At 44.9% G+C, this 19,806-nt stretch overlaps 1 protein-coding gene and 1 long non-coding RNA gene across 2 annotated transcripts in view; one reads left to right on the top strand and one right to left on the bottom strand.

Moving 5' to 3' along the window:
• DSTYK (dual serine/threonine and tyrosine protein kinase) overlaps positions 1 to 19,806 on the bottom strand; it is a 51,912-nt gene that overhangs the window by 3,247 nt on the left and 28,859 nt on the right. Inside the window, exons 3-11 of the mRNA XM_058669074.1 lie at positions 13,380 to 14,043; positions 10,058 to 10,290; positions 8,596 to 8,679; positions 7,805 to 7,981; positions 5,806 to 5,935; positions 5,282 to 5,438; positions 4,695 to 4,827; positions 2,472 to 2,585; positions 824 to 938 (exon numbers count right to left, since the gene is read on the bottom strand). Coding sequence (XP_058525057.1) covers positions 824 to 938; positions 2,472 to 2,585; positions 4,695 to 4,827; positions 5,282 to 5,438; positions 5,806 to 5,935; positions 7,805 to 7,981; positions 8,596 to 8,679; positions 10,058 to 10,290; positions 13,380 to 14,043 — 1,807 coding nt within the window. The remainder of the gene's footprint in view (positions 1 to 823; positions 939 to 2,471; positions 2,586 to 4,694; positions 4,828 to 5,281; positions 5,439 to 5,805; positions 5,936 to 7,804; positions 7,982 to 8,595; positions 8,680 to 10,057; positions 10,291 to 13,379; positions 14,044 to 19,806) is intronic.
• On the top strand, positions 5,254 to 8,876 carry LOC131481228 (uncharacterized). Its single transcript, XR_009246148.1, has 3 exons — positions 5,254 to 5,385; positions 7,779 to 7,950; positions 8,617 to 8,876. It is a non-coding gene; the product is annotated as an uncharacterized LOC131481228 (long non-coding RNA).

A 19,806-nucleotide genomic window follows, 5' to 3' on the forward strand; every position in this document is an offset into this window, starting at 1 on the left:
GAGAGGAAGATCTTCTGTCCGATGACTCACTCCCCAAGTGAGCTGCAACGGCCGGTGCTGCGCCCGTCCGAAGCCGGGAACCAGAAACCTCTTCCAGGTCTCCCACGCGGGTGCAGGCTCCCAAAGCCTTGGGCCGTCCTTAACTGCTTTCCCAGGCCACAAGCATGGAGCTGGATGGGAAGTAGGGCTGCCGGGATTAGAACCGGTGCCCATATGGGATCCCGGCACTCAAGGCCAGGACTTTAGCCTCTAGGTCACGCTGCCAGGCCCTAAACCTATGCTTATAATGCTGGCATCTCACACAGTTCCCACTGTTCAACCTCTGATCTAGCTTCCTGCTAATGCTCTTGGGAGGGCAACAAATGAATAATCCAAGTGCTTGGGCCCCTAAAATGCCTGTGGGAGACCAGGAGGAATTTGTTGGCTTCTTGCTTCAACGTGGCTCAGACCTGGCTCTTGTAACCATTTGGGGAATGAATGAACAGATGAAAGATCTCTCTCTCTCTCTCCCTCTCCTTCCCTTTTTATCACTCCCTATCTTTGTCTCTCCCCGTCACTCTGCCTTTCAAATAAATAAATCTTTAAAAAATTAAGTTGGTTGAATACTTGGCTGATTATGGGAATGATGGTGCTGACTGCCCACAAAGAACCCCACAAGTACATGCTGGCTCCCACGTGGAACCCTCACCCATTTTTCCCATGTGCCTCAGGCTGCCTCTGTTTTGGTTTCTTGCTGGCCCAGGCCAGACCTGCCTGTTGTACTTGTGGATACTACTTAGCTCAAGCAGCAGCACCCAAACCCACTCCCCACCTCCAGCCTCACCTGTGAACAGCTCAGGGGCCATGTGGATTGGTGTCCCCACAATGCTGCCTGACATCATGGCCTCTGGCTTGCAGAATCCTAGGTCGGTAATCTTGGCCCGGTTCTGCTTGTCCAGCTGCCAACAAAGCAGGATGAGAGTCATGCTGCCTCCGATCCCCCATGCAGCACTTGGCTGCATATTCTAGCTCAGAGGTAAGTCATTCTTACTAACTCCGGCCTCCAACCTCCCAGTTCCAGAGGAATCCCTTCCCACCTTCTACTGCGGTGAACCAGACAGCAGTGATGGTCTTTTTCTTTCTCTTTTTTAAGCATAATTTATTATATGAACATTTCTACAATACAAACAAAACTTCAGAAATGTAATCTGTGAATATTGCCAGGCCCGGGAAAACCAACCTGTTTCATCTGGCTGCTGCTTAGCCTCCGTTCTCAGCCTGCCATTTGAGGGAGCTGTTTCTCTTCCCTAAAACTGCTGTCAATGTATCACTGAAGTGTTGACAGAAACACCTCACAGACACTTCCAGGTATTTTGAAGAGGAGTATGTCAATTTACATAACAGGCTAGTGTAATGCCTGTTTACAATTTACATAACAGGCTAGTATAATGCCCTTACCTTTCAAGGTGCTGATATCCAGCTCAGCTTACATCCTACAACTCTGATCAAACCCTAAGCAGTAGCAACACCTGGACACCCCCAAACAAATGTCAATGTCATAAAAGCAAAAAAGGCAAGAAAACCTGTTCTAGATTAAAGGACACTAAAGAAACATGACATCACAGGGTGGATATTCACCCTAGTGGTTAGGATATTTGCATTCCTCCCTGGAGTCCCCGGGGAAGCAGCAGTGACAGCTCAAGTATGTGAGTTCATGACCATGAACTCCACCATGGAGAGACCTGGATTGGGTTCTTGGCTTTGTGGCAGGTATGTGAGGTGTTAACAAGTGGACTAGAGCTCTCCATCTGCCTTATCTTGTCTGTCTCTTACTGCCTCTCAACAACAACAACAAGAACAACAAAGTTTTTAACTTAAAGCAAGATAACATGACAACAAAATGCATTATCTGAGCCCTGGATTGGATCCTCAATCAAACAGTCAATATTTAGGACAACCAGATGCTACTGAGATAATTGGGAAATGACAAATACAGATTTTATGTTAAATAATAACATTGTACCCATGTGAAATTCAAGTGTGATAATGGCATTTTAATTATATAGAAGAATGTCTTTTTTTCTTAGGAAATACATACTTAAGTATTTCAAAATGAATTGTTTTCTGCAACGATCATACAGTTTGGTAGAAAAGCAAGGTGTGTGTGTGTGCACATGCACTAGTATACACAGGAGAGTGCAGGAGTGAGCATACTGGGAGAGGTATGAATGTGGCAGAAGCGTATGTAAGACTCACTGTATCACTCTTTCAACTTTTCTGTAATTAAAAAAGTTTTCAAATAGTATATGGGACAATGACCTTAAGCAATAAAAGGCAAGGTCTATACCGAAACACCTCCGTCTCCTTAAGCCAAGGTCCCCTCTCCCCATCCCCTCTGTTGTTCATTACTCTTCTTCTGGACTTTTCTTGTGCACACAGGTACCCTCCAAAAGGCCAGTCAGTCTGGGAACAGGGAAACAGCTGCCACTCACCAGCACATTTTTCAGTTTGATGTCACGATGAACCAGTCCCTGGCTGTGCAGGAAGCGGATTCCCTCCACCACATCCAGGGCTATCTGCAACCGTGGCTCCAGGGTCAGCCCCGCCTTGGGGAAACAAAGAGCATATTTGCCATACACAGAGCAACTTGTCCAGTCCAACAGGCTCAGACTGACTGAGTCTTCCTTTGGTGGGGAACTAAAGGCTGACAACACAGGGGCACACAAGGGCAGACAGTGAATGGGGACTGGGAAGGAGGAGGAAAGCAGTGAGGGAAGGGAGGTAGAGGGAAAGCAGGGAGGAGTAAGCTGTTATGGCGACAAGGTCAGAGCCATGTGATCGACATCCCTTGCAGGCTACAGACAGGCAGCTGGACAACCTCAGCCGTGACAGGAGAGGCTCAGCTGGATGGCAGCAAGGCCTTGTTTCTAGCTTCTGACCAGACTCGAGCTGTCCCAGCCCCTCTTGCTTCACAGGACTAGTTAAGCCAACTTTGGTTCTTTATGGATTTGGAGAGTGACATTGTTCCTATTGCTTTAGTTCAGGGTCTCATGAGCTCTGGAAAATGCTCTCTCCTAGGGGCTGTGTGGAAAGGCACTACACAGAGCAGAGTGGACTCCTTGGGGAGGAAGGGAGGAAGCCACCCAGAGAGTGGCTTTCTTCCTCTAAGTATTCTTGACCCTTGGGAACATGGTCCATCTTCTCTGTATGAGAGGATTCCATGGGCAGGGACACACCCAGAGGGGCAGGCCCGCTGGTCTCTGCAAAGAGGCCTCGCTTCTTCTCCGAGGTAGGCTTTTTTCACACAAAGAAAGCTTCATTTCCAACTCAGGATTTTCTCTTCATGCAAACCAAGTCATGCAGTAGCACATCAGGATTCATAAAGAATCAAGATCACCTGAGCGGAGTCTAGTCACCTCACTCGGGGTGTGTGTGTGCTGTGCTGCTTCTGATTATCCACAACAAAGCATGAATTCTGCATCAACAGAATTGACCACTGCAAAGTCTGGGTAACTGGATCCACCATTTCTGTGTGCATCACCTCCCATCATTCCCCACATAGACACTGGCTCCAATATGCCCAGTGTCTTTACTACCTGGGATGGCCTCTTCTTTCCAAGTCCCAGTACCAACCACACCTGTCAAGCACGAACTCTGCATCTTCATGAGCCATTCACTAGCAACAGTTCTCCCCAAATCTCCCAGCAATAATCATTTTTTATATCCCTTAATGGTGCCTAACCCAGGGCTTGTACAAATATGAGATCGGCATGGTGGTGTAGCAGGCATCCCACATGGATACTGGTTTGTTCCCCGACTACTCCACTTCTAGTGAAGCTCTCTGCCTATGACCTGGAAAAGCAGTGTAGCGTGGCTTGAGTCCTTGGGTCCCTGCACCCACATGGAAGACCCAGAGAAAGCTTCTTTCTCCTGGTTCCTGGCTATGGACTGGCCCAGCTCCATTGTAGTCTTTTGGGGGATGAGCCAGCAGATCAAAGATCTCTCTCTGCAATTTTTTCAAATAAAAATTCTTCTTAAAATAAGATTTTTTTATTGGAAAGGTAGATTTACAGAGAGAAGCAGATACAGAGAGAAAGATCTCTGTCTGCTGGTTCACTCCCCAAGTGGCTGCAACAGCTAGAACTGAGCCAAGAGCCAAGAGCTTCTTCTGGGTCTCACACATGGATGCAGGGTACGAAAGCCTTGGACCATCCTCTACTGCTTTTCTAGGCCACAGCAGGGAGCTGGATGGGAAGTGGAGCAACTAGGATACAAACTGGTTCCCATATGGGATCCTGGCAGATGCAAGACGAGGATTTAACCACTAAACTATCATGCCAGGTCCCCTAAAATCTTTAAAAATATTCATGAATATTTTCTGATAAAATGACCAAAACTGCCTTTCTCTACCAGGAGCATGAAAGACAAATATGACAAAGATGATCAGAGCTAAGGAAGCTTTTTTGTGCCTCTGAGGGTCCGGGGTGTTTACCACCACCACCACCACAGGCCGAGGGAATGGCGACAGGATTTGGAATGTGCACTGGGACAAACCTAGATTCTGAGACATTTTTCAGATTTCTGGAGCTAAATGCACTAAGACCTGGTTATTCTAACCAGAAGCTCTGAACACACAAGAGAGGATGGTAGGCTGGCAAGGAGGCATGGCTCTGGTTGCTGCCTGGATTTTGCTCACCCAGCCTTGCCTGCCTCACCTTCAGCCCTGTGTAGAGGTCCCGGTGCAGCCGTTCCATGATGAGCAGCACAGCGATGCTGGAGCCTCCGCCGTAGTTATAGTCGATGACAGAGCCGTGCAGATCCACCAACCGCTCGTGCTTTGGCAGAGACCTGTGGCAAGGACAGAGGTCTGGGCTGCAGCGGGTTGGCCCTAATTCTGCATCACAGGCCAGCAGGTAAGAGGAAGTAATCTCAAGGGCCTGGTGAGTCTGTGCAGTGGCAGGGGCCCCACATTCAGATAGGGCATCCAAGAATGGCCTCTCCACTTGAGGACAAAGAGTCACAGAATCTAAAAATGGACCAGTCTTAATGACTAAAGATAAAAGTCACACAGATGAGGAGCCTAGGCAATCAGGATGGCAGGGAGCACGCAGAGATCTTTGTAAAATCTTTCAAGAGAACACGCCTCTGTGCCAGACACAGAAACACTAGTCTACAGTGTTCACTGTGACCTAGGTAGGTATGGGGAGAAGCGGCATGATGTGATTTGTGGTATAAAATGTACAGCAAGCTTCTAATACCTTTTCCAGAACTTTTCATAGAGACAAATGAGACCAAGACCCACCTCATGTAGTGAAACTCCAGAGCCAGATCGTTCCAGTGCTTCTCATCTGGAGGGACAACGGACTTGAGGGCACAAGGAAAGTGACCTCCCCAGTTGTCACACAGGTATACCACACCATACTGGCCCCGGCCCAGTTCCTGTCCCAGTTTAGGTTTACCTGCAAGGTACAGAGATAAGATGGAAGAGAGGGAAACTTGTTGGGAACCCTCAGAAATATTCTTGCACACCGATCGTCCTAGAGGCTAGGAAGTCACCATTATGCCCGGGGAAGATATTCTGGTGTCACTGTAAGCCAGTGGAGAGTTATATAACTGGCTTAATTTTGACCATCTCTGGTCATGGTTTTGGAGCCGTATAAACAGTAGGACCAAACAGATTATAGGAATTCCAAAACACATCAGTGAGTACTTATGCAGCTTTGCAGGGACATAGCTTTAGACACTGGGATCTTCCAAGCCTAGACCTAAGAATCTCAGGGTCCCTGGACCGTCTTCCAATTTGCTTTGGGTAAAGCAAGGACTCACGATGGAGCAGGACATCCTGTAGAGAACGGCTCTCCAAAGAGAGGCGGGCCAGGCGCGGGGCGTGATCCTTGCGAACCTTCAGCCACAGGTCCTCAGTTTTCTCCAGGCGACCAGAGTGGCCAGCTTCCAGCTGGGAGGGAAACAGAAAAAGCAAACAAAAACAACTAACCACTTGACTTTCAAGTCCCTAACTCATTATTACTAATAATGTCTATCATAGATGGATAATTATGAGGATTAAAGAAGATGTATGTAAAATGTTTAGCACATAGTAGATACTCAGTAAATCTATTTTTTCCTCTTGGAGGAATAATCACAGCTATACACACATGTAATACACATACAGAAAAATTCACCCACATACTCACCCCATATAAACAGATATTACATAATTACAAAATGCTATTTGAGTTGGAAAGTCATTCCTTTCTGTAATTCATTCCTAAAGTGCCATATCACCTAATGTAAAATTCCTATTTCTTGGAAAGGGTGTTATGTTAGAGAGAGATAACCTCCAGCCCATACTGGAGCATCTGGGATGCAGTTCTGCCTGTTTCTGACCCAGCTTACTGCTAATGTGCAGCGTGAGAGGCAGCAGGTGGTAACTTTACAACATGGGTCCCTGCTACTTCCGTGGGATATAGTCCTGGTTCCTGGCTTTGGCCTGGCCCAGCCTCAGGTACTGCAGGTGTTTGAGGAATGAACCAGTGGATGGCAGATCTCTCTGTGCCTCTATTCCACCCCCCACCCCCGGTCTCTCTGCCTTTCAAACAAATTAATTGAAAAAAAAAATTCCAACTCCTTTATTTCCTTTCCTCACTTCGGGAGAAATTAGCTGAGCTCCCTCTGTTCTCTTTTGGGCTAAAAATATCTGCATGAAAAAACTCATTCATGAAACTTACCATCACATTATTCTCTAACCGAATAAAAAGAAAACATACTAAAGATCTTTAAAAAGCATTTGGCATCAGCCCAGCATGACGGCCTAGTGACTAGTCCTCAGTGGGATTGCATATGGGCACTAGTTTGTGTCCCTGCTGCTCCGCTTCCCATCCAGCTCCCTGCTTGTGGCCTGGGAGGGCAGTGGAGGACGGCCCAAAGCCTTGGGACCCTGCACCTGCATAGGAGACCTGGAGGAAGCTCTTGGCTCCTGGCTTCAGCTCTGGCTGTTGCAGCCACTTGGGGAATAAACAAGGGACAGGAGATCTTTCTCTGTCTCTACTTCTCTCTGTAAATCTGCCTTTCCAATCAAAATAAATAAATCTTGAAAAAAAAAGTATATTTCAAGGATCCATCGTGACATAGCATGTTAAGTTGCTGCCTGCAAGTCCAGCATCCCATATGGGTGCTGGTTCAAGTTCTGGTTGCTCCGTTTTCTAATTCAGCTTCTGCTAATGTGACTGGAAAAGCTGTAAACAATGGTCTAAGTGCTCAGGTCCTGCACCCACATGAGAAACCCTGAAGAAGCTCCAGGTTCCCTGGTTTTGCCTGGTCAAGCCTTGGCTATTGTGGCCATTCAGGGAATGAACCAGGAGACAGATCTCGCTTTTTCCATCTTTCCTTCACTCTATATGTAATTCTGCCTTTCAAACAAACAAATAAATAAATATATTTTAAAGATTTATTTATGTTTATTGGAAAGGCAGATTTACAGGGAGAAGGAAATACAGAGAGAAAGATCTTCTGTCTGCTGGCTAGCTCCCCAAATGGCTGCAATGGCTGGAGCTATGCCAATCCGAAGCCAGGAACCAAGAGCTTCCTCCAGGTCTCCTATGCAGGTGCAGGGTCCTAAGGCTTTGGGTCATCTTCCACTGCCTTCCCAGGCACAAGCAGGGAGCTGGATGGGAAGTGGAGCAGCTGGGATATGAACCAGTGCTCATATGGGATCCTGACATATGCAAGGTGAGGATTTAGCCACAGAGGCATAATGCCAAGCTATTCCTCTGGCTGAGGCTCCTTTGTGTCCGATCCAGCTGTACCAGCTTTCCTGCATACCAACCTGCCGCAAGGAGGCTGCAAACGCCTCATGAGAACTGTTGAGCCGAGTTCGGAATTGGCTGCAGATGCTCTTGGCCAGCTTGGAGGCACTGAGGCTCTCAATGGCTTCCTGGGCCACCTTCCTCTTCCACTCCAGTGTGATGGCAGGTGGGCTGACCCATGTGATACGCTGGATGATCTGCCACAGTGCGGACAAGGGGATGGTTGAGGGATCGGAGACAGGCAACAACTCTCCTTTTTCTGGCCTACCTACTCATTAGGAGCAAACTCTTCAGACAAGAGCTATGTGAAGTCCAAGGTTCCCTCAGTTGTATCTACCTCAAAATCAGAACTCAGCCTAGGGGGAGCATCAAGGACTATGGGACCGGGTCTACATGCCCACGGCCCTCAACACCCTACATTCAGTGTCAGCAAGCATCTGACAAATCACTTTCTGAAGCTCATAAGTAATTCTACATATGAAGCAGATCTAATTCCAGGACAGGAGTCATACTCAGGGCCTGTGGCAACAACAAAGCCTTGTCTGAGAGAACACTGAGATCAGGAAAAAGAAATACACAGAAGCAAGTGGCTCCACAAAATCTTACATGCACCCACCACTCCTAAGAGTTAAAGGCAACACTGCTGCGTATTTGAGAATGGGCATACACCAGAATTTTGCCAAGCTGGTTAAACCAGAACAAATGGGCCCTTGACCATGACATAAGATCCCAGAATCTTCACTTCTGGCATCACCAGGGTTCATGGCAGCCAACCAGGGGCTGACAAGATGCTTCCCTGAGTAAGCCCTACCTGCTTGATTTGCTCCCATAGCATCCTTGTAACAGAGGACCCCGAGTGAAATGTGACTTCCACGTGATAGGCGGCATTCAAGATCTGAAGGAAAATACACATGAGGGAGGACAGCCTGAGGACAACAGTTATTTAAAACAACTCAACCAATCATATTCACTTCAAGAACACAGTTCCGGTCTCAAGGGTTCAACTTTTATCTCTCACTGTACACCCAGAGTGAACTCAAGGTGATCATCTCTTTTGTAATTATCTAGATCCTTTTACTTCATCTTCATGTGATGTGATATCACTATATTATACTTATATTGCACTATGATATTACAACTTATCAGCACCTCCCACAGGTAGCGGTCCTGTGACAGCAAAACAAAAATAAAATTTAAACCGGCTTGGCCAATAATTGAAAGGGAAATCTTTTGGGGCCAGTAAGTTAGGCCACCACTAGCAATGCCAGCATCCCATATCACAGTGCCAGTTCAGGTCCTGGTTCCCCTGCTATGGTCCCTGTTTCTCCCATGGCAACACCTGGAATAGGCTCCCTGCAGGCACTAGGTCAGTGACTGGGAAGTGATACGAATGGGCCTGTGTAGGGGGACTTCTCAGATCTGACCTCAGCTCCTTAAAGGTGACATCTGCCACATTCATGCATTTGCTGAATGATCCCAATTATGATTAGTGACGTGAGCCACAACACAAATATTCTTACCCGGTTTTTAATCCCTTGTGATTCTTACATCACCCCAGCTCCTTGCCCCCCTCCTGTGCCTTCAGAACATTTCTGGGTGGTACTGTGCACCATTGTTTTGCTTTCCTTAATAAGTTGGAATTGTTTAAAACTTCATGACAGTTTCAGAAGGAAAATATCTACCCAATACATCATGGTGTCCTAGGCTATAGATAATTGCAGATAATAATATAATATAAAACCAATGTATGTATTTATAAAAGTCACAGCTTAAAAATGAAAAGGTGTTTATTTCTCAGTAATTTTCTGGTCTCGTTTTCATCTATTATGGCACTGAAAAATATTTAAACATACAAATATTTATTAAAGCATTATACACACATATATGAAAATCATGGATTGAAAATATAGAAAAGAGTGCTTTAAAAAATTTATAGAAAATGAAATTAAAAATTAGCTTACTTTGATGCAAAAAAAAAAAAATTCCAGCTCCCTGCTAATCTGCCCAGGAAAGCAGTGGAGGATAGTCCAAATACTTGAGACCTCAACATTCATGCGGGAGACAGTCAGCCTCCGTCAATTTGGTGTGTGAAACAGCAGATGGAAGATGTCTTTCTGTTTCTCCCTCTTTTGTCCCTTTTTGTCACTAGTCTTTCAAATAAATAAAATAAAACCCCTTTAAACAGAAAGGGTGTTCTCTAGCTCAGCTGTACTTGGACTCCTGTGGACTGTGGCGTCACCTGGGGCCTGGCCTCCTAACAGCCATTTGTGTACCTGTTTGAGATAATTACTGGTGATGTGAACAGAGACATCCTGAGACTTCTCCAGGCTCTGCAGACAGCGCTCCAGGGTCCCAACGAAGCTCTCACGTAGGTAATCCACTGAGCTGATCAGCTTGTTGGCCACGGCTTGGTTAAGCCGGGAGATGATGAGTTCCTGGATCTGTCGGATGCAGCATTTGATCTCTCTGGTACCCACTGGTTCTCCATTCGCAGGGATAATGACATCTATGGGGTCAGAGAAATGAGTTAGTTATCTGCTGGGAGGGGCAACTCCAGAAGCCTGGCAAAGAACTGCTATGATGCTGGCTATAAAAAGAAGAGCTGGTGGGCCCAGCGTGGTGGCCTAGCAGCTAAAGTCCTCAACTTGAATGCTCCAGGATCCCATATGGGCACCGGTTCTTATCCTGGCAGCCCCACTTCCCATCCAGCTCCCTGCTTGTAGCCTGGGAAAGTAATCGAGGACAGCCCAAAGCCTTGGGACCCTGCACCTGCATGGGAGACCTGGAGGAGATTCCTGGCTCCTGGCTTCGGATTGGCTTAGCAGCGGCTGTTGCGGTTACTTGGGGAGTGAAACATCGGACGGAAGATCTTCCTCTCTCTCTCTCCTCCTCTCTGTATATCTGCGTTTCCAATAAAAACAAATAAATCTTAAGAAAAAAAAAAGAAGGGCTGGTGTGGGAGTTCTGACCCTCAGCATGATTAGGGGCATGTAACACTCCCATACTTAAGACAAAGTGATCCTGGGAAGCAGGGACTGTGTCCAGAAGAAGCCTGCTGATTTTGTTAGTTTTTATGTCATATTTACAGGAGGAGAGGGATGATGTTTATTGAGTACAGATTCCTTGACAATTTACAATAAATATTTTATGTATGTAATCTGACTACATCTGCACAATAACTTTGTCGGGGGGGGGTATTTGTTATTTTTTATAAATCAGGAAACAATCGCAGAGAGGGAAAAGTGGACAACAGGAGGGAGACACTATAGCTAGAAAGTCAGCTAACATCTGAAACCAGAGTCAATGAATTCAAAGCCTATAATGTATGAAAAATATCATACTGCCTAGAACAATACTGAGAAAGCTCCAAGAGGCAGGATTTTACTCTAAAAAATTACTGAACAACTAAAAAGTACCATGCAATTGTTGTTCCCACTATGTCACCACCTTTAAGAGTTAAAAAATAGTTTTGTTTTTGTTCTTTTAATTTTTATTTTTTATGATACAGTTCCATAGGCTCAGGGATTTTCCCTTCCACCCTCCCCATTACTCCTCTTTCACACTAAGTAAATTTATTTTGTTGTAAGCCAGAGACTAAAAGAGCTTAAGAGAAGTCAAATTGGGCCTGGTGCAGTAGCCTAGTGGGTAAAGTCCTTGCCTTGCACGCACAGGGATCCCATATAGGCACCTTCTAATCCCGGCAGCTCCACTTCCCATCCAGCTCCCTGCTTGTGGCCTGGGAAAGCAGTCGAGGATGGCCCAAAGCCTTGGGACCCTGCACCCACATGGGAGACCCAGAAGAGGCTCCTGGTTCCTGGCTTCGGATCGGCGCAGTTCCAGCCATTGCGGTCGCTTGGGGAGTGAATCAACAGATGGAAGATCTTTCTTTCTGTCTCTCCTTCTCTCTGCATATCTGACTTTCCCATAAAAATAAAATAAAATAAAATAAATGTTAAAAAAAAGATAAGTCAAATTATCTGCAAAAAGATTTGCTCCTGATATGACACTCTCATGTCTATTGGTGTAAACAGAAATTGGTGCCACTTCTTCAAAAGAAATTCGGCAATGTGTGGTAAAATTTTAAGCTAATCAAAATAAAAATCACATAACCCGATCTAACTATCCTGATTCTAGGAATTTTTTTTCTAGAAATGCACCATTAAGGTGATGATCGACACAGCACACTTTGCCTGCTAATGCACCTGGGAAGGCAGCAGTGATGGCTCAAGTGCTCGGTATTCTGTCACCCACATGGGAGATGAGACAAAATTCCGGACCCCTGGCTTTGGCCTGGTCTAGCTCCTTAGGTTGTAGCCATTTGAGAAGTGAACCAGTTGATGGAAGACCTCTTTCTCTGTCTTTCCCCCTCTCTGTGTCTTTCTAGCTTTCAAATAAATAAATAAATAAATAAATAAATAAATGTTTAAGAAGCACTTGCCAACTTGAACAAGCAAGGGTTAAGGCAAAACAGCAACATGCTTCAAGCACTTCTTCTCCAGCCCCTAGGGGTACTGAAGGTGAAGATTAGAAAACTATTAGGATAAACTAAAACTGAAATGTCAATGCAGCAGTCACAGGAAGTGGTTAAAAACTTGCATTTTCTAACATATTGGTCATTCAATACCATGTCAATTAACTAAAAAAAAAAAAACCCCAAAACAAAAAACTATTAGGATGAACTGACCAAAAAGCTAAGCTAATGGACTTTCTTCTTCCAGGAAAGTCTCTGACAGTAAAAAAATCAAGGCCCCCATAGCTAAATGTTTTAAGGTGAGCTCCTGTTGAAAACAGAGGCACATGAAATGACCTTCAGGTTCCTTTAACCTTAAGCATCACTGTACTCGGGGCCCAGCGGCGTGGCTCAGCAGGTAAAGTCCTCGCCTTGAACGCGCTGGGATCCCATATGGGCGCCGGTTCTAATCTCGGCAGCTCCACTTCCCATCCAGCTCCCTGCTTGTGGCCTGGGAAAGTAGTCGAGGACAGCCCAATGCTTTGGGACCCTGCACCCGCGTGGGAGACCTGGAGGAAGTTCCAGGTTCCCGGCTTCGGATTGGCGCAGTACCAGCCGTTGCAGTCACTTGGGGAGTGAATCGTCGGACGGAGGATCTTCCTCTCTGTCTCTTCTCTGTATATCTGACTTTGTAATGAAAATAAAATAAATCTTACAAAAAAAAAAAAAAAGAATCAATGTACTCAATGTCAGAAAGAGAGCTTCAGAGCCAGCACAATGGCTCAATTTGCTAATCATCTACCTGCAAGTGCCAGCATCCCATATGGGCACTGGTTCAAATTCTGGCTGCTCCATTTCTGACCCAGCTTCCTGCCTTTGGCCAGAGAGAGCAGTAGAGGAGGACAGCAGCACTGGGGCCCCTGCACCCATGTGGAAGACATGGAAGAAACTCCTGGCTCCTGGCTTTGGATTGGCCCAACTCCAGCTGTTGCAGCCATTTGGGAAGTGAATCGATGGAAGGAAGATCTCTGTCTCTCCTTCTCTCTGTAACTCTGCCTTTCAGATAAAATTAAGTCTTTAGAAGAGAGAGAGAGAGCTACAGATTTCTGTAGTCGCAGGATCCTACCTTGTTTTCTGCGGCCTACCTTTAAATTCCATGTTGGTTGCATCTTCTAGAAGTTCCTCCTTCATGGTGTTAAGTGTCTCAACAATCATATCCTTCATTTCCTCCTGCTTTCTATTGGCAATATTCATGAGTGATTCATACAACTCATTCTCCTTTTTTCGAGTATATTCCAGGCGTTTGGGAGTGATCTGCAGGTCCCGCTGCATGTCGAAGGCCTGGTTAATAAAGATATCGAGGCAGTGGCAATGTACCAGGTTCAGGGCCGTGGCGGCATCCACCAGGCGAGTCTGTAGCACCTGATGAGAAAATGTACTCAAGTGTCGCAGCTTCTCGACCTGCTCCACCAACATGCTCTGAGGTTTCGTATCCTGGCTGGGGGACACACAGTTCCAGTGACTGCTGCTGAGATAGCCCAGGTCGATTAGCTGGCGATAAAGTGGGGCTCTCTCACTCTCTGCTCTCCTTGGGGAGGAGTCTATTATCTCTGGCTTTGGCACTTTGAAAAAGAACACAGGAAAGGAGAAATACTTTCGGATTTCCTGAAGCTCTTGCTCATCCCTCTCAGAGAGTTCATCCTTATGGAGTGCATAGGTTATCACAGGCAAGAAATCATTCACCAAGTCGCCCAGAACATCCACTGCGGGCCGGAGGCCTTGGCACGGTGCTACCATGATGTCCACTTCCTGCAATGGAAAAGGGGTCGTATCAGCACCTCAAGGTCAAAACCAATCCTCGCTTCCCTATAGTCCCACACTGAGACCAAAATCTACATCTCTCATGGCACAGCCAGATGTCCCTACACGCCAATCATTTGTCCATCTCCTTGCTTGGTTATCAACACCTCCTGGGGCAGCCTATGGAGCCAGACACTCATTCAGAGAGAATAAAAAAATAACTAGAGAACATGGCAGTCCATTTAGCTATTACAGATAAAAAGAATATTCAGTCCAAGCATTTCTGTCATTTTGTCACTTGGAAATTCCCACTGATTCCTTCTGGTGAAGAACTAAAACAAAGCACAGAAGAGAATGGAACTGTGGCGGAAGTGATTGGGCTGGGGGTGAATCAGTTTGGAACGTTTCTCCTCACCTGACCCACCTCCACTTTCCTAAAACACCCTTTTTTCCCCAGATTTATTTTATTTTTATTGGAAAGGCAGATTACAGAGAAAAACAGGGACAAAGATCTTCCATTGCTGGTTCACTCTCAATTGGCTTCAATGACTGCAGCCAAGCCGATCTGAAGCCAAGTGCCAAGAGCCTCCTCTAGATCTCCCATGTGGGTTCAGGGGCCCAAGGACTTGAGCCATCTTCCACTGCTTTCCCAGGTCAAAAGCAGAGAGCTGGATGGGAAGTGGAGCAGCTGGAACATGAACTGGTACCCACAGAAGATGCTGGCGCATACAGGTGGAGGATTAGCCTGTTGCACTACCATGCCAGCCTCCCTTCCCCAGTTTCCTAACCTGGTTCACTTCCAAGCACCTATGAAATCTCACTGTGCACATCATGGCATACCCAACAGAGGTCTTTCCAGCACAATCCCAACATTCTTTACTTTCTCCGTCTTATTATACATCACATTTTGAATTTACCTAATTTACAATCCTTGTTTTTTTGTATTAGTTTGCATGGGTCCAAGTCTACTTTGTTTATTACTGAGCTGTAGTGCTTCACACATAGTAAATCCTCAATATTGTTGAGCCAACTCTGTAAGCGGCATATTAGAATTCAAGTTCATCAAACACTGTTACTCAGAGTCGGCAGATCTTCCACAGTCTTGGTAATGCCCATGACCACTTGGTATGGCAGGGTCTAAGCTCTGCTCATTTGGTGGTTAGCCTCTACACTGGGCAAAAGCAGTGTCCTTGAGGGATGGGGTTGCCAGTAAGTGGATGGGGCTTCCAGGAAAGCTCTTTGGGAAGGCTGGGCCTACAGGAAGTACGTCCTTCAGCCTTGCCCTTCCTTCCGCCAGGACAAAAGCATGACAGCTAGAGCAACAGTGGTTCTCCAGCAGAACCTGGTAAACCTGAGAGTGGAAGCCAATGGTAAAAATGATAAAGCAAAAAGCAGGCAGCCTAGTCCCTGAAAATCCTGGAGCTGAGGTCCAGCATGATAGCCTAGTGTCTAAAGTCCTTGTATTGCATGAGCTAGCATCCCATATGGGCACTGATTCTAATCCCGGAAGCCTTGCTTCCCATCCAGCTCCTTGCTTGTGGCCTGGGAAAGCAGTGGAGGATGGTCCAAAGCTTTGCTACCCTGCACATGCAGAGTAGACACAGAAGAGTCTCTTGGCTTTGGATTGGTTTAGTTCTGAACATTGTGGTCATTTGGGGAGTGAACCAGTGGATGTTTCTCTCTGTATCTCCTTCTCTCTGTAAATTTGCCTTTCCAATAAAAATAGTAAAATAAATCTTTTTTTTTTAAAGAGCCTGGAGCTGCCACAGCTGGCATTAGTTGTCTAGCTCTTGTACAAGAAGTACAAGAAACTGAAATTAATTCCCGTCTTCTTTAAGTTCAGGATTTGTTTTGTTTCATTTTGGTTTTTAATGAATTGTAATATACAACAGAACCTAATCCTAACTGATATACTCAAGTTCCTAAGGTGAATTTCCAGAATGACCTTTGATTTGTAAATAAACCATCCCCATGTCCTTCTGCCAGCCCATAGTTTCTGTTTCGCATTCTACTTCTTTCCTGAGTGGTTCCAAAACACCAGGAGCGTGGGTTTCCATCCACAGCACAAACTGCTCCTCTGCCTTCAGACAGGGTCCACTGTGTCTGTCACTCCAGATACACAGGGCTGACTGCCCATGTTACCATCACAGAAATTCCTGATGCCTCCAGAGGCCTATAAACTCAAAAGCAACCCTGCACAGAATTCTGGCATAAAGAAGTTCCAAAAATGGGCCCGGCAGCGTGGCCTAGTGGCTGAAGTCCTCGCCTTGAACGCCCTGGGATCCCATATGGACGCCGGTTCCCACTTCCCATCCAGTTCCCTGCCTGTGGCCTGGGAAAGCAGTCGAGGATGGTCCAGGGCCTTGGGACCCTGTACCCGTGTGGGAGCCCTAGAAGTTCCTGGCTCCTGGCTTTGGATTGGTGCAGCTCCGGCCATTGCACTCACCTGGGGCGTAAATCATTGGACAGAAGATCTTCCTCTCTGTCTCTCCTCCTCTCTGTATATCTGATTTTCCAATAAAAATAAATAAATCTTTTTTAAAAAATTCCTCTTTTACGTCCCTGAGTCACACACAGTAGAAGATGAGTCATGTCAGAGAGGAACATTCAAAAAGTTGGGAAGAAATGGTAAGAACAAAACATAAAATTGCATAAATGCTAATATTATTGTCACATATAATAATTAGATAAATACTGCAAAGAATCCCAAGATGAAAAGCTACATAAAGTTAGAGAATTATGGGCAGAAATATTCTTTACATTGCAAAGCTACCCTAAGTCATACATTTTAAAAATTCATCAACCAATCAATCCAACTCATTATAAGAAGAAGGCCTAAATATTCAAAATCAAAGTTAAGTATAATGTAGAAAATCTTCAGGGAAAAGTTCATTCACTTCTCTGTTTGGTGGATTTTTGAACATTATATAATACACTGTCAGAGTCACTTTGTGGCTATCCGCCAAAGTTGCCAAGCTATCAGTAAAACAATACCTTTTGAGAGATCAGCTTATTTTATTTGCTCATATGTATAAATTTACTTAAAAAAGAAAACAGAACCAGGGTTTCTTAATAGTAGAGTTTAGCCTGATATATTGGCACCCAGAAATAAAGCAGCCCACTCCTAAATATCTCTTGTAATAAACAAAAATACGTGGAACACAGAGAGCAAATACTCTCTTCTCCCTCCCCAGTTCAAGTGCTTGCTCTTACTGCTCCATCACGACTGTCAGCAAACAAGTAAAGAGCTGCTGGCTGAGACTCTGGCACTGGTACAAATTAGACTGGAATGTGATATGCAATTCTGCAATACTCACAGTGAAGGGATGACTCAGGTCTGACAGTTATAAACAAAAAAGGGAAGTCAGAGCTGTCTCCTGGAGACCAGGAGTAAAAAACCAAAGAGGATGAGAGAATTGTATTGGTTCCTATTATAGCTGCCTAAGAGAGAAGTGTGACGTCAGATTGTCTATTTCATGGAACACGGTAGCAATCCTGGCAACCAGAACAATGACTGACACTTAGTAAGCATCTAATGAAGATGACACGTGGAATGCATTATGGAAGAAATGATGCCTGTACTACTTGCTCAAAACCACTTTCAGTCAGCATATGTGTGATCTTCTATCGTTCAGCTTTCATCCTACACATTTATTTGGAATTGCTCTTTGCTTCAATTCCTAGAATGAAGCATAAGGGACCTTAGGGAATCATGACAGATTTCTCTTGAAGAATGCATTCTGCATATATCCATGGAATTTATTGAAGTTGATCTGTTAACCATAAATTTTTTTGACAGAATTAAGAAAATGAAACAGGAGCTTACTACTCTACAAATATCACAAGATGTTTTTGATTTTGTATATACAAAATATCAAAATGATATTTTATATGACGAGAAGCAATTAGTTACTGGAGAAAACCAACCATTTTCAGAGAACGTTGGCTCATACTGTGAAGATTCCTTACTGTGTAGCTCCTGGCACATTACTGAAACTCAGTTATATGTCTGAGCACCATGCTACAAATTAAATCACCACCTGGGATAGTCACACCCGTATTGCAGTGTTTGGTTTGGGTCCCTGCTACTCTGATTCTGATCCACCTTCCTGCTAATGTGTCTTGGAGGCAGCAGATGATGCTCAGGTACCTGGGTCCTTGCTATACAAGTGGGAGACTACATGGAGTTCTTGACTTCTGGTTTCAACATGGTCCTATTCTATCTGTTGTAGGCATCTGGGATAGGAAACAGCGGTCTCTTTCTCTCCATTTTAATAAATAAAAATAAATAAGTGAACATTTTTAAAAACTGAATTAGAGTATGGAACATTATACTAACCACTGATTCAAATAGGAAATGGTTATACACTCAGGCTAAAGCAGGTAGGGCACAGATGTCCGCTTTCTCCACTGTTTGGAAGCCTCAGATGTATATCAAACAGAAGAGAATGCAACTCCATAAAATAGCCCTGCCTTTGATGGGTAATTCACACAAACATGAACCTCAGTCACCTGAATCGTTGTCCCACATCCTAGCTCTCCTTCCTCCTGTGCATTCTCTCAAGTGCCTGAGAGCCTTCTCCTGTTTGTCTTTTCACTGGATGATTATTCATTTTTATATGGCTCCCTGAACTATCACTTTTAAACATTAACTATATATTAAGAAAGATACTTTTTATTCCTTCTATATTGTAGAAAATAACTTGACTCTTGATACCAATACCCTCCAATGGAGAGACGCAATTGGATGTTTCTAGGCTTTCAAATGCTTCATCAGCAATCAAAATGAAGTTGTTATCACAACAGTCACCACAGTACAGACATTAGTTTATCTCCTGCTAGCAAAAGCAGTAGGGTGGAACTCTGAGGTCAGACAAAAGACTGGGAAACAAACTCAACCATAGCTCTAAATCAGACAAAGGGAACATAAGACCACCACACTAAAAGTGGAAACATATTCACAATCGCAAAAACCCAGACACTTTCAAGGATTGTCATCATCTTCATTGTACGTTAAACCACAATGAGCTAGGAAATTGACAGTTAACAAAAGCATACTGAATATCCCCTGCTTGTTCTGCCATGTGAACAATCAGACTTCCAGATAACCACAGACAGAGACAAAAGCAGGAATCAGAATCTTTATTCTCTTATTACCTCCTAGAGTCATCAATGGAGAGACAAGTAGCAGGTTTTGTGGTATAGCAGGTTAAGCTACTGCTTGGGATACTGGTATTCTATATCACAGTGTCTGCTTCCCATTCAGGCAGAGATGGGAGGTGGCAGATGACAGTTCAGGTACTTGATCACACGGGGCCCTTTTCCACTCATATGAGAGACCTGGATGGGACTCTGAGCTCCTGGTCTTGGAAAGTGAGCCAGCAGATGGAAGATGTGTGTGTGTGTGTGTGTGTGTGTGTGTGTGTGTGAGAGAGAGAGAGAGAGAGAGAGACAGAGAGAGAGAGACAGAGAAAGAGAGAGAGAGACTCTGCCTTTTAAGTAGATGAAAATAAATATTTTAAAATGTTAACTATTCAGGTTATTACAAAGAGAAAAAAAACAATAGGAAGGAGAAAAGGGAAAAAAGGAAAACTATACCTTCTAATTTTTATATACTACTTTATAGCATCTCCCTCCTTTTCATTTCATGATAAATGTAAGAACATTGCATATAATAGGAGCAGAATAATAACTGCAAGTAAGCTGCAACAAGAAGGACCAAAGCTTGACCAACAGGATGAGTTCCAGTGAAGAAGATGCGTGCTGGGGAAG

The sequence above is a fragment of the Ochotona princeps genome, chromosome 10 (assembly GCF_030435755.1).
Source record: "Ochotona princeps isolate mOchPri1 chromosome 10, mOchPri1.hap1, whole genome shotgun sequence".
Lineage (NCBI taxonomy): Eukaryota > Metazoa > Chordata > Mammalia > Lagomorpha > Ochotonidae > Ochotona > Ochotona princeps.